The 14,590-nt window shown below is 39.2% G+C and overlaps 1 protein-coding gene across 1 annotated transcript in view; it reads left to right on the plus strand.

The window, feature by feature from the left end:
- The first annotated feature begins 2,356 nt into the window (after nt 1-2,356).
- UNC13C (unc-13 homolog C) overlaps nt 2,357-14,590 on the plus strand; it is a 382,852-nt gene continuing 370,618 nt past the window's right edge. Inside the window, exon 1 of the mRNA XM_039492380.1 lies at nt 2,357-5,323. Within this exon, the coding sequence (XP_039348314.1) occupies nt 2,365-5,323 (2,959 nt within the window). The 5' untranslated portion in view covers nt 2,357-2,364. The remainder of the gene's footprint in view (nt 5,324-14,590) is intronic.

A 14,590-nucleotide genomic window follows, 5' to 3' on the forward strand; every position in this document is an offset into this window, starting at 1 on the left:
AATCCTTGGCTAAGTACAGTGCTACCTCCTATTGGCCTGATTCTCCAAACACATACACCTGGGTAACTTTATTCACATGAATATTCCACTAACTTCAGCTGAACATATTTATACCCACTTGTAAGTGTTTTGGGGAAAGAAGCCAAATATTTGTAAAATCAATGACTTGGTGGATGCAGCAAGAGTTCTGTGTAATTCTTCTTTTAGACACATTTCAATGATGAAGTTGGGGGGGGGAAATTACCATCAGACTACACAAAAGTCAAAAGTGCTCACTATCAATGCAATGTATCCAATTTGCCAACTTTACATTAATTGTCTGTTAATTGCCATTTCAGTATTACTTGTTAGATAGTTAAAACTATTCTAAAGGTGTACACCAAATTGAGCCCTGGACTAAGCAGTTACAGCCCACATTGATATCAGTGAATTTTACCCATTTACACCAGATATGTTTAGCCCAGTGTCTTCTGAAGCTTTTGATCCAAGGAAAGAATATCTTCCCTTAACAACTCCAGCCCTGTTTGAATGTAAACCACATTTTGTTGGGGCAGATTCTGGATGGCCCTTACATGGCTGTACTGTGGTATTGGAGAGGGATAAAGGGCTTTCACCCTTATTCCTTGTGTGATTTTAATTATGGGCCAAGCAGAATTGCATCCCTGCTGTCCAGGGAGCTCCAGAACTTTTCGATTCCTAGGTCCCTGTGGACCCTTGATACCCCACAGTGGATGGGGAGGAGACAATGCCAGGGCTTTGACACTACCGTGCACTGATCCAATGAAGCCGAGTAAGCTGCATCTTCCAGAGGGTTATGGCAATGGGTGCACTGCCTCTGCAAACATATAATGTCTTGGAACTCCTGTCTCCCAAGGAGGAACACCTGCCATTGCTCCCTGGGGAGCAGTGTAATGCCGCATTGCCCTGTATTAAGGTTTGTGGCTAAATGGCACAGACTAGCCCTTTGCTTTTATGGAAAGCATAGGCAACAACTGTGCACATGACACTTGCTTAACATTTCTTACTTGAACTTATTGATTAAAGAGTTCTCTAACCAAGGCAGTCTAATCAAAGCGAAAAGGCTATTTGCAGTGGTATAACTCCATTCTTCTCCAATGGAGGTTCTCCTGATCGGGCAACTATGCAATTTGATGAGTAAAGTGAATTCAGTCTCCTAAAGTGAACACTGAGCCCCTTAAAGAAAGATTTTAATGACACATAGGGGTGACTAGTTAACTTAAAAAACCTAAAATAAAATTCTATAATACGAGCATTTTGTTGTTTGTAATTGCATTTAGGTCCTGATCCAGCTCCCAAGGAAGCTAATTGAAAGGTTCCATTGACTTCAATGGGAGCTGGATCAGGCATTTTAAAAACCAAAATATTGAGACATTAAACAGATTATATATAATATGATACAAATTGTAATACATGACATATCTGTGTTTCTCAGTGACTAGTTCATGGACCGGTGCCAGTCCCTGAGATCTCCCTGACAAAGTTTAGGAAGGCAGCAAGCCGGTCCCTGATATCAAAAAGGCTGAAAAACACTGAAATCTGGTTTAAATGGGCATTTATTCTAAAATTAAAAGTTTGAAATAGTTTCTTTTAATTAACCTGCAGTTCAACATTCTGATCTATATTCTACAGTTTGTAGAATATTTATATTGGCACATCGATCCCTCTAAGTGTCTTACTGTATTTCTGAAAATGAAAACTAATCAGACTAACTGAAATTATACCAATGAAATGCTATGGATGAAGCATTTAAACTATTGCAAGATTCTTACTTTTCCAATGAGAAATATAGCAGTGAAGATACCGTTTAATAATCTTGAACCTACCATTTAATAATTCATTAAAAATCTATAGATCCATACAGCAAGAATGCTGTTTAATATGGCACAATTAAATGCTGTTTAATATGGCACAATTAAATATATTAAGTGTGATTGTATTTTAAAATTGACATGGTTTAGCTGGTTTCTCTTATTGCCAAATGTCACATGGATTTCAAAAATGTTTAGTGTTACCATGTAATGGAGTAAATGATAAATTCTGTTTTGAAAGCCATAGTAACACTATTCCCTCCTTTTTAGACACTGCCAGGAGCCATGGGGAACAGAGCAGGATTTTACAGCACATTCAGGCCTCCTTCAGGATTTGGTTTCTGATGAACACATGTGCTTTTTCCTGTCAAATCATACCAAAATATTGATAGTTTACATGTTGAGCACATCCTGCCTGTCTACAGTCCCAGCTGATAACATGTGCACTCACTAATGATTCTGTTGGAGATACAAATATTTTTCTGGATCCGAAATTGAATTTTTTGTGAGGAAAGGTTAATATAAATTGCTCTCCATGGTTTCTGCCCTTTTAAAGAGCCTGATCTCATCTTACATATATAAGATTTACAAAGGAATGTTTACAAAGAAATTGGGAAATAGTACAAAAAAGAAAGAGAGTTCTCAGAGCAAAAAAGAACAAGACTTAACCCAGGTTGGACAGACAAAGAATCCAAAGTTTTCAAATACTTTGAAAAGCACCGTTAAAAAGATTGCAAAGTGTCCATCTGCTCGCAACTTGTCAGCTGAAGAAGAGGAAGGTAATAAAGAATTTTCACTTTCTCCAACATTCAGTTACAGAGTTGCTATTGCCAATGGACTACAAAAGAGTATTTTTGTAACAAACAATAATAATGAAGAATTATTTCAAGATATCTCTTCAAATGATAGTTCATATTCTGAGTCATTAAGTGAAGTAAAGGGTAGCAACAGGAAAAAGGAGTATTTATCACATACAATGCCTGTGAGACGCAACAGAAAGAGTTTGAGCAGTCTTGCTCCATCAGATGGGAGCTCTGATGGTGAACGTACTTTGCATACCCTAAAGCTAGGAGCTTTACGAAAGCTAAGGAAATGGAAAAAGAGCCAAGAGTGTGTCTCATCGGACTCAGAGCTGAGCACATGGAAGAAAACATGGGGACTAAGAAGCAAGTCGTTAGACAGAACTGGTCGTCACCAGAAATCCAATGCCCTGGAACCAGGCTTTAGTTCAACTGGGTGTATTAGTCAAACGCATGATGTTATGGAAATGATTTTTAAAGAACTTCAGGGAATCAGTCAAATTGAAACAGAACTTTCTGAATTAAGAGGACACGTAAATGCTCTGAAACAATCCATTGATGAAATCTCTAGTAGCGTAGAAGTTGTACAAAGTGAAATTGAACAGTTGCGAACTGGATTTGTACAGTCACGAAGGGAAACTCGAGACATACATGACTACATTAAACAAATAGGCCACCCAGGAAACAAAGCAAGTCTTAGGTTTTTAAATGTGCCTGAAGACAGGTTTGAAAATATTGAAAATGTGGTTTACAGAATTTTAATAGAAAGAATGGGGTTCTCAGAGGCACAAAACATGATTAAAATTGATTTGGCCCATAGATTAGGGCAACAAAGAGACTGTCCCAATGCAAAGCCTAGACCTATACTTGTATACTTCGAAACAGCACAACAGAGAGATTTAATTTTAAAAAAATCTTATAAACTTAAAGGAACCGGCATTGGAATTTCAACAGATATCCTTTCCCATGACATGAGAGAGAGAAAAGAGAGAGGACTGCCTTCCTCTCAGACATATGAAAGTATGGATATGAAACCAGAGCCAAAAACTAAAAAACATGACTGGGTATCACCTGATGACAGTGATAAAGAGCTGGAATCTGATATAAATAGGAATAGTTATGCAAAGATATCAAAATCAGCATTTCAGATAAAAGCGAGCACTACAAAGGGAAGTGTGAAGTCTCCAAATACCAGAATCCAAAGTAGGACTGTTGATGGCAGCACCTTTCCAAATAAACCAAATTATGGTGAACAGTCACCAGAATTTGACAATGTGGATAAGCAATCAAAGACCTACTATTCAGATATGCCACCTATATGGCATTCACAGAATGATTTTACAACTCCCAAACTTAGCCGTTCGGAGTCGGATTTTTCAAAATTGTGTCAGTCTTACTCTGAGGATTTTTCTGAGAATCAGTATTTTAGTAGAACTAATGGCAGCTCACTATTGTCTTCCTCAGATCGAGAGCTTTGGCAGAGAAGGCAAGATGAAACGTGCAACTGGTATGGTAGCTCACAAGATCAGACTTTTAACCAAGATATGCAGCCTTATCCAGAGCAAAATGAAGCTGAAAACACTGAAACAGTTGACAGTGGTGTAAGCAATGGAATAATGTGTGTATCTGGAGACAGAAGCCATTATAGTGATTCTCAACTCTCCTTACATGATGATCTTTCACCGTGGAAAGACTGGAATCAGTTGGATCAAGGCACAGACTTGGGCCTAGATTCATCCACACAAGAAGCTTTTGCTTATGATCTGAGCACCCCTTCAGACCAACAGATAGATTTTGGAAAGTGCCAAAATTCTGACCTCCAATATGACACTGAAAGCTATGACTTTACCCTTGATGGTAATTCTCCATCATGTCCTGCCCTTGACAGTGAAACACAAAGTCAGTGGATCAGCCAGTATGATGATTATCAGGAAACAAATTCTAATTCCCTTTATCAAAATCAAAACAGATTGCCCATGATGTATCGAAGTCAAAGTGAACTACCAAGTGATGAATCGGAGGAAGCACCTCCTAAATCATGGCATAGTCGACTAAGTATAGACCTTTCTGACAAGACATTCAGCTTTCCTAAATTTGGATCTACACTTCAGCGTGCTAAATCAGCCCTGGAAGTGGTCTGGAACAAAAGCACACAAAGTTTAAGTGGATATGATGATAGTGGGTCATCTTTTATGGGGAGATTTAGGACTTTATCCCAGTCTACTGCGAATGAATCAAGCACAACCCTCGATTCCGATGTTTATACAGAGCCTTGTTATTACAAAGCAGAGGATGAGGAAGATTTAAGTGAGCCAGGTGGTGACAATGAAACAGATTACGTAGAAGTAATGGAACAAGTTCTTGCTAAACTAGAAAATAGAACTAACACAAATGAAACCGATGAACAGGTTCAGGAGTATGAACTTGAACAGTTTTCATATGAAACTCCATATGCAACACTACAAGAAGATGAATATGACAAGCAGTTTGACAACCTGACCATCGAAGATGGGTTGGAACCTGCAGAAGATATAGCTGCTGAAACAGAAATCAGGGAAGATGAAAATCAAAATATCCCAGTGATGCCTATTGAAATCAAAACGAAAAAGAGAATACACCCATCATTTAAAGAAGCTGCTTTAAAAGCCTACAAGAAGCAAATGAGTGAGTTGGAAGAGAAGATCCTTGCTGGAGGTACTGATTAAATATTGTCTAGTATACAAACTTTGCTGTCATAATTAAAGATTACCCTTGTTTTCTACATAGGGCCCAATCCTTCTCCCATTGAATTCAATGACAGAATGCCCATTGACTTCAGGAGGAACAGTTATTAGACTCTTTAATAAAATCCATATTTTTCAGTCTTGGAGTGAAATCCTGGTCCTACTGAAGTCACTGAGAGTTTTGTAGTTGACTTCAGTGAGGCCAGAATGTCACTCTTAGACAGTATTCTGGAAGAATCAGTTGAATACTTTTTTTGTTAGCTTTAATGTGCCACATAAATGATTTTAAAACAATTTAAATTTTGTATTGTAAATGAATAGTGGATGAAAAATCAGCATTGTTTAATTGGGTTACAATCTCAATTAAGTTGACTGTATAGTCTGTTTTTAATTAATACATTTTCACACAACTTTATCAGTAGAATAACTAGGAACAACCCAAAGTGTTCTAATATGACAGTATTTTTCCAGCCGGCTTTCATATAGATGATTGGTTTTATGCTCGTCTTGATGAACATGTAGGTTAGATTTCTGAGCAACATAATTTTCTGTGCTATCTTTATTAGTATATAAATCATTGGTCTGAATTCTGTCCTTAGTTAAATGAATACAAGCCCATTGAAGTTAGTCCTGAGATAATAAATAAAAGGGGGGAAAGGTATATGTGATGGCTTCAGTGTAAATGAAACATATGGGGCTTGTATCATGCTTAAGTCAAAGAGATTGCACAGACAGACACAATTTGGTCTACTAAATTTATTTTCCTTATTAATGGTTCCATACTTAGATATCCTTTCAATGGTTATATGATTTAATTACTGTAGTAATCCACAGAAGAGTCCATTCTTAATATTTTGTATTTTGAGTCTATTCATGTACTAGAGCATTTGCAATTAATTAGGACCACATAATTACCATGACTAGCAGATGGTAATTGTCACCTTAACTGAATCTTTGCTCAGTTTTTAATAGTTTCTATGAAAAAATATAATCTGATATTTTCACTTGAAAGATGAAGAATTGTGCCTTCAGCTAAAGAAATTTATTTTGTAGTAATTAGTGCTTCAGAAGCTTTGAATGCTATGAAGTTTTTTGTACTTAGAAAACTATTTTTATAACAAATGCGCAGTCAAATTGAAAGTACATTGCACAGCCAAATAAGCACCATTCAACTATATTTCATGTTGGATTTAAATGATAACATTTATCATAGGTTGGCATTTTGCAGACATTTCTTCAATACTATGCTAGAAACCAGATACTGTATTTATGGAAAATGGGTCAGCAGTTTGACATACATTTTCATTTCTCTCTAGGCTTGTTACTAGCAACCAAAACTTAAAGACAGTAAAAATAGTTAGTCATGATGCTTAGAAAATATTATAGAATAGGGACAGGAAAAAGGTTAGAAAAGCAATTGTTAAGGAAGCTACATACAGAGACTATAATAGAGTCAAACCCATATTAAAGACCACTGCTAGTAAACACAGTCCAGGTCTTAGAATATATTCACCAACAAATGAGAAGTTAGATGTGTGTTTTTATCTCCTATGATCAGCTTTCTGGAATGCAGAAAGTGATCCCTCTCTCACTCCTGCAAGTGAAAGGATGTCCACTGAAGGCATTTAAATAGAATAAATCTACTGAAAGCTTCCTCTTAAACAAAAACCCGGTATTTCTATTGTAAATTCTTGAACCATTTCTGATGGTATGTTAAAATCTCAGAGATGGAATTCTTGTTTTGTGCACCTGGCTGTTTGCCAAGGGACCAGTGTGTGGGGATGGGGGCACTGAATCCTATTCCCTGGATAGAGGACTGTAGGGCACAGAACACTTACATAGTTATGGCATATGAGGCCAGGGGCTGTAGTTTTGGCCAGGTCTATTCCCCGCACCAGGAGGAAAGTGCTTGGGAACCAGAAGATCTGTGTAGTTGGCAGACCAGCTGGTGACATTGACTCTACTCCCCTGGCCTGTCCACGACCCCTGTGAGCACAGAGTGAGCCCTCTCAGAGATTGGCTCTGCACCATGATGTGTGTTACTTCACTGTTTGGCCTGCTGTTCAGTAACATCTGAATGGTTCCACTGTTTTGTCCTTTCCTCACCCACAAAGGGAGGACATGGATTGCACCCATAATTAGTCATTGTTAGTAGTTAGGATGTAGGAGTTCTCAATTCCTGCCCTTTATTGCACCGGGCCATATTTACTAACAAAACATAACTGCCCGTTGTGCTTGGTTTTAATGATTGATGTAATGTTTTATGTTAAATGGGCAGCTTCACTTGGATCTAAGTGCTTACAATATACCCTGGATTTAGGTGTTTCTAGAATACCCAGTAGTATTGCAGGAGCCCTGATTTTAAACTTGTAATATATACATAACACTTGAGACTTTTTTATTTGCAAACTTACTTTAAAATTTACTTCCCTGTGTTTTCCATTTGCTGAGTGACATACTGTACTGTTTCAGCCAAATCTTTCTTGCATTATTTTTCAGTGAGCAGGAAGATGGTGGTACAGTAAAGATTCCATTCCCAGATAAGGGAAAGACATTATTAGAGCACTTTGTATCTATATCTGAAGAAGGATGTCTTTTTAATACCATTTTCCCAAAGAAAGAAAACATTAAACTCCAATTTGTGTTTAAATTACATGGAAGTTTTGAAGTAATTTAAAATAAGTATAGGAAACAAAGAACCATATTAAGCTTTATAGCGCTTTGCCAGTCTGCCAATTTTCAACCCCCTTTTGTTTTTTACAGGCTGACTCTTGTCTGGCCAAAGAGCGTTAAAATTCAATTAGCTAATTAAGCAGGATAGTTTTGGGTATTATATTTATATTTGCAGTAACCAGTCCTATTTTTTAAAGAAATGTGACTAATTTAGGGCTGCATTACTTCTGTGAATAGCTTGTTGATCATTTTCCCCTGTAACTGTGATTTATATCAACTTGTGATTTCTTATTTATGGATAAGAGTTTTGGTCTCAGTTCAGCTGTTTGAAAGAATCCTTACTATAAAGCACACCATTTAAAGATTCCGACAATCTCTTCTTAATGGCCAAACTGATTGATGGATGGCTTGCTGGTCAGCCAGAGATACTACTAGATAATATAATAGTGTCATTACTCCAAATTGTGCCCACAGCAAAGCTCAGATAAATAGATACCTTCTGTTGTTTTCACTCCAGTAACTCATGAGTTAAAGGTCACCAGGGACCTTTGGATATAAATAAGAATTCCTAGTGTTCCCATTTGATGGTTTTATTCTCTCTTTATAGCGAGGGAGATAACATATACAGTGGGCTCACTGCAGATGTATTTATTTCCACAAGTTCCTGTTGACCTGCTGAAGTGAGCGTAATCAGATGTATGTATGAGAGGGAAAGTGAATAACACACAGATAATCATGAGATTAAAAGTTTTTTATAAGCACCTCTTAGGGTGTTTTGTACCACAAACTACAGCATTGTGGTTTGTGAAACCATCCAAACTCTAGATGTGTGTGTATGCTGTGTAAGAATAGATGGGTTCCAAGACAATATCAGGAAAATAATACCGAGTAGTCTACTTCAGACAATATTGCATAATCAAGAATTATTTTAGCCCTGTGATTTACTGCTGTTTCCTTTTTCCTAAACTGTTAATATTTGTAATAATCTTTTCAGATTTGGGGGCCTACACTGTTTCCTTTCCCCAGGCTCCCTTTCTGCTCCTAAACACATGCTCCCTAACCATTCCTATTTCCTTCCTCTCTTCTCTTTTCTGAACCCCTCTCAGAGACAGGCTCTCTGGCCAGTACTGGCCCTCTCCCCACTGAAGCTAATGCTTTGGGGATCAGATCCCAGAGAGCCAGCAAAAGTCTCTGGGAGATATGGGCTATTCCTGCTGCCCCTGGACAGTGTCCTAGATTTCGCTGCCTGCATGAACTATTCCTTATGCAGTTCTCAGTTTCCAGAAAATAATTCATGTTGTTGTTTATCATGTGGCAAAATAATAACTGGTCAGTTCACTTAAAAAACAATCAAATGTTGGGCTGAAGTATCCTCCATAGAATAATTCTGCAGATGTATTAGGGTGTAGAGTGAATTCCTTTCCCAGCCCTTCCTACACCTCCATAGTGCCACACCACGTTCCTTGGGCCAGACACTGGCGTTGCCACTGTAAATGTCAAGAGAAATTACCATCTGGCATTAACCTGCAAGAAAAGGGACAAGACCTCAACATCCATGGTTGTCGTTTAAGCTGGCTCTTGGGACTGCTGCAAGGGAAGCTGGGAGACTGCCAGAAAATTAGGGCCCTATCCTGCTTCCTGTCAGAAAAATTGCTCATTGCCAAATCCTGATCCCAAATGGCCAGTGCAGACTTCTCCTTGCAAAAGAGGACAGCCCTGCTGATGCAAATCTGGTGGAGGCAGCTTCTGGTGCAGGGGCCACATCGGGGTGGAACATGGAGGATCAGCATAGCAAAGTTCCACTAAGTCAGAAAAGCAACATAACCAGTGTGTTTCTAGGGAAGATTGGGTGTGGGGGGAACCACATCAAAGATGAGAATGGGCTGGGCATGGTCAGGCCAGGGGATCTGTTATTGTGTGGGTCCTCCAATTAGCCACTGGAGGAGAAGTCTGTGAGTTCATTAGGCTGGAAGTTAGGCATGTGTTCCACAGGCGGGAGGGAGGATTCCTGTCCCCGTCATGCATCTGCTCAGTGCCAGGCCCATATACTCAGACTGGGAACTAGGCTCTGGGTTTGTCTATTCAAATTTTATTTATTGATTTTTTTCAATCTATTAGGAACTTAGTCAGTCAGACCCTCCCTATGTAAGGAACTAGAGGATTTATGGGAGCTCTGCCATGATCTCTGCCATGATCTCTGAAGCCCTGTAAGACTGGGTGGAGTGGCTGGTCAGCTCTCTTGGGTCTCTGGTGCTGCTTTGAGGAGAGGGGAAAAGTAGGTTCCATTAAAAGGCAAATGTTTCCTTACAGTTACCTCATGCTGGTATGAGATAACACAGTAATTCTCACTACACTTCAATCGGACAGCTGTTCTCAAACTATGGGTCAGGAACCCAAAGTGGGTCGCGACCCCATTGTAATGGGGTCACCAGGTCTGGCATTAGACTTCCTGGGGCCCAGGGCCAAAGCCTCGGGTGATGGGTCTCGGGTTTTGGCTTTGGCCCCCATGCCCGGGGCGGTGGGGCTTGGTTGGGCTCAGGCTTCGATCCCCCCTCCTGGGGTCGCATAGTTATTTCTTTTTTTATCAGAAGGGGGTCGTGGTGCAATGAAGTTTGAGAACCCCTGCAAAATACTCTAGTATCAGAGATCCCTCAGTGCAGTAACTGTAAGGAAATAAGAATGCTTTTTAATAGTGAGTGGCTGTGGATCGTGCCCTTTTTGTCTTATGCTAACCTGAGAGATGGAAGCCGTTATTTCCTTGCCTGGGATGCTGGAGGCTAGCTTCTGTCCATACTAGACTAACAAACCATGGTGAGAAAAGTTTCATTTGTCTTTTTTAATGACTCAAGCATCCACATGATCAAAAATTCAACTGGCATCCATTTGGGAATTTCATGTCCAGAACTATAGAGACTCAGGGCTGGTATTGCCACCTTTACTTATGCAAGAATGTTGCTGCTAAAAAATAAAACACAGCACTTCTGTTTAAGTTAACTCTACCTAGCCCTGGGCTGGTGTCATAAAATTATCACACAGCTACGCTTAAGGAATCCAGTTTTCTGGCTGACATTTCTGTGGCTTTAAAATGATATACGTTTTGATCTGCTTTAGATGGCTTTTGGGTGAAATTCACCCTTGGGCAGAGGGCCAGCACAAGTACTATGCACCACTTAAGGTCTCTTTTGAAGGCTTAAGGGGAACTAAAGCTGTGCATAGATCTTGAGCTGGCCCTTGACACTGGGGTGATGTAATGACATTTGTTTGTTTATTTTTTTAAATCCTGTTTGAGATGCTTTTTCTGCATAGAGCCTAATGGCAATTTTCATCTCTCCAATCAGGAAGACTCTAAATAAAAAAATCCACTGTTAATAACTGAATAGGTTGTATGCCATCTTCATGTTATTCTGAAAGAATAGCCTGGACAGAGGAAAGACTTTAGAAAATAGATGTTAATAATGATACTGAGCAAGAAAATTTTAGCGGTCATGCCTCAAAATCTGAAAGTAAAATGTTCACTGGAACAAGGTTTTACTTGTACTGTACCATATGCCTAATGGATTTTGGCCTGGAGTGATGGAAGACTGGTATCCTGAACAAACTTTATGGAATTAAGGTTGTCTACACTTAAGTTTCGTCCTTTAACTATGCTGGCATAGGTAAAGTGGTGCTCACACATATGCACACACATGGACCAACTGTGAAAACATTTATACTGATATAACTTTTGGGAATCCAGATAAACTATTCCAGCATAAAACACTTTTCTAATGATGTAGTATTGTGTAGACAAATTTATATCAGCAAATAAATCACATCCCCTACCCAACATGATTACACTGGTAAAACTTTTAATGCGTGGATCAGCCCTGAAGTCCAACTACAGCACTTGCAAGTTGCTTTGCCAGGGCTGCTGAAACTGAAGGAGATGATCAAGCAAGTGCTTTCTGGTAGAGGAGGTTAACACTTTGTGGCTGATAAACAGTTATGCAAATGTGTGTCCACCTTGTCACATCTTCTTCTCTTTCTGATAGAAGCAGCAAAGAATCCTGTGGCACCTTATAGACTAACAGACGTTTTGCAGCATGAGCTTTCGTGGGTGAATACCCACTTCGTCGGATGCAAGTAGTGGATCTATCTATCTTTCTGATAGGTTTCCTTTTAGGAGCAATCACAGTTGGCCTATGTGCTAAAAGTCAGTGAGCATTTCTGGAAACTTCTCTTCCACCATTTCATATAAAAAAAAGATATCTGCATTAAGAGCATTGTAAAATATCCTGAGTGTCATCTGTGATTTCTGAATTTTAAAAAAATAATCTTAGAATTTTAAATTTAAATGGTTTCAGGTTCTTGAGGGACACAGAGACAGCATAATAAAGAGCCACTAATGGATCATTTTAAGAGAGTCAAATCCTAGAGTTCCTTCCACAAGACGTAGCTCTGTGATGGCTGAGTTTTGTGTGACTGTGGAGAGAAACTGTAAATTTTAAACTTTTAGATTCTCTATGGGACTGATCCCCAAGTCTAGCTGAACTCAGGGCAGGACCCCAAATGAGAAGTGGTCAAAGGTGGCTTTATGCTATCCTGATATCTCTCTATTCCTTTGATCCTGGGCCCTGGGGCAAGCTGGTGGCCAGTTTGGCTCCCAGAGCAGGTTAGAGCAGTCTCAAGACTGTACTAACTTGTATCTTCCGGCAATGGTTCTCAGCACCACGAATGAGCAGAATGCAGCAGTTCTCCAGCAATACCACCACCTCCAGCCATGGTTCAATACACCCACAATGTTGGGGATGTATAGAACAGGAGAATCCCTGAGTAGCTGGTTCCACTGAACACAAGGGCAACATCTAGTACAATGTTGAACATAAATCTAATAATCTGACTATTCAATTGAGTTTATATTTATTTTCATGTTAAATGTATACATGGTAATATAAAATTAAGTGGAAAAGATTTGTCTCCATTAAATTGTAAGGCAGTATGTCCTGTCTGTTTAGCAAAGACTACTAACTTTATCTAAGATTTTATATTAGTTTGCATTTTTATAACATAAGCATCATTCAACCAAATTCTGTTCAGCCCAGTCTTTACAACAATGATAGCATTCATCTAATTATCGGCACTTAAAATACTTTGAAATGAGGAATAAAGTGGGTTTTTGGGGTTTTGTTTGTTTGTTTGTTTGTTTGTTTGTTTTAAAAGAGTAGTCCTGCAATGTTCTGTGGCCTTTCAGTAGAAACATCTAAAAATATATTTACCAGAGCTGAAAGAACACCTGTGCATGAATGTCAGTTTCAAGGACATATTTATAAATTGCACTGTTCTCTTCTGTGGAAATGAGCACAAATTAATATTTTATCACCAAGATAAAAGACAATTTCTGTTTTTAGTTCCAAAATATTTAAGCATTTTCCTTAGATCCCTGTATTTTAGAAATGAAAAATACTGCATAATTTTAATGTAATGACTTCGGGATAAAAGGGATCCACACTGTTATTTCTTGGTGTGGAAATTACATTATCTGAATTACTAGAAGTATAGAGAGCATGTTTAATCCACCAGGAAAATAAAGACCCAGACATGAAACATTTAATGACCGGAAAAACATAAATTGGTAAATAACTCACAGTATAGATAGTCCCTCTTTTTTTCTTTCTGTGATCTATTGAAAGAAGCCCAATATTACAAACCATTGCTAGGTTCAATAGAATTTTTTGTTTGATTCTCGTGCTTCATTCACACTGCCTTTTGAGTGCCATATGTTCTTTGTGCCCAGTTCTGTAGATTGTCTATTGACCGACTTTTCATTGATTTCAATGGGACTTCTGCACATAGTGAAGCTAAAGAATTAGGCCCTGTGATAGAAGAACATATCTGTGTACTACAAGCGCCAAACCCTAGGTCCTTACTCAGGCAAAACTTGAATAAAGATTATAGACTTTGGCTCTAAAATCTGTAGAGTATTCGTTAGATAACTTGGTGGTGCAGAACTCCTGTGAGAACTACAAACACAATGTGGGGGACTAGAGCAAGGCCCTACCTTTCTGCATTACTCCTGGTGTCAGAGACTCCCATGTCTGCCTCCCAGCCAAGCTGCTGCCTGATCCAACAGCTAGCAATGTCTCTCTAGAGGAGCTGGCCCACAAGAGGCAGCACAGTTGGGGTCTTCTGCCCTATGTAGTGCTGGAGGCCTCTGAGGTCTGGAGACCCGGTCATACTCTTTGTCCTGGTCCTTTTGTTGTGTGAACAAACAGCTATGGGTCTAACCACTAACCAAGACCAAACAACACTATGCCAGGTTCCAATAGTGTCACAGAGGTCCAGAGACTTTACATTCCCTGGCTGGGCCATTCCCTTGATGCAGCTATCGATGCTGATGGTGCAATTTCTGGTTCCACTCTGGAAGAAGTTCTCCATCAGCCACATGGCTGGTGGGAGGGGAATGACTGGGGATTTGTGCTCTCCTGCTGATAACCACATTTTGGCTCAGGAAGCCTTGCTTCACCAATCTTCACTCTCCTTGAAGGGAAATGTAGCTGTTAAAGAAACGTTAACACTTTAAGTTATA

This window comes from Mauremys reevesii, linkage group 10 (genome assembly GCF_016161935.1).
Source record: "Mauremys reevesii isolate NIE-2019 linkage group 10, ASM1616193v1, whole genome shotgun sequence".
Classification (NCBI taxonomy): domain Eukaryota; kingdom Metazoa; phylum Chordata; order Testudines; family Geoemydidae; genus Mauremys; species Mauremys reevesii.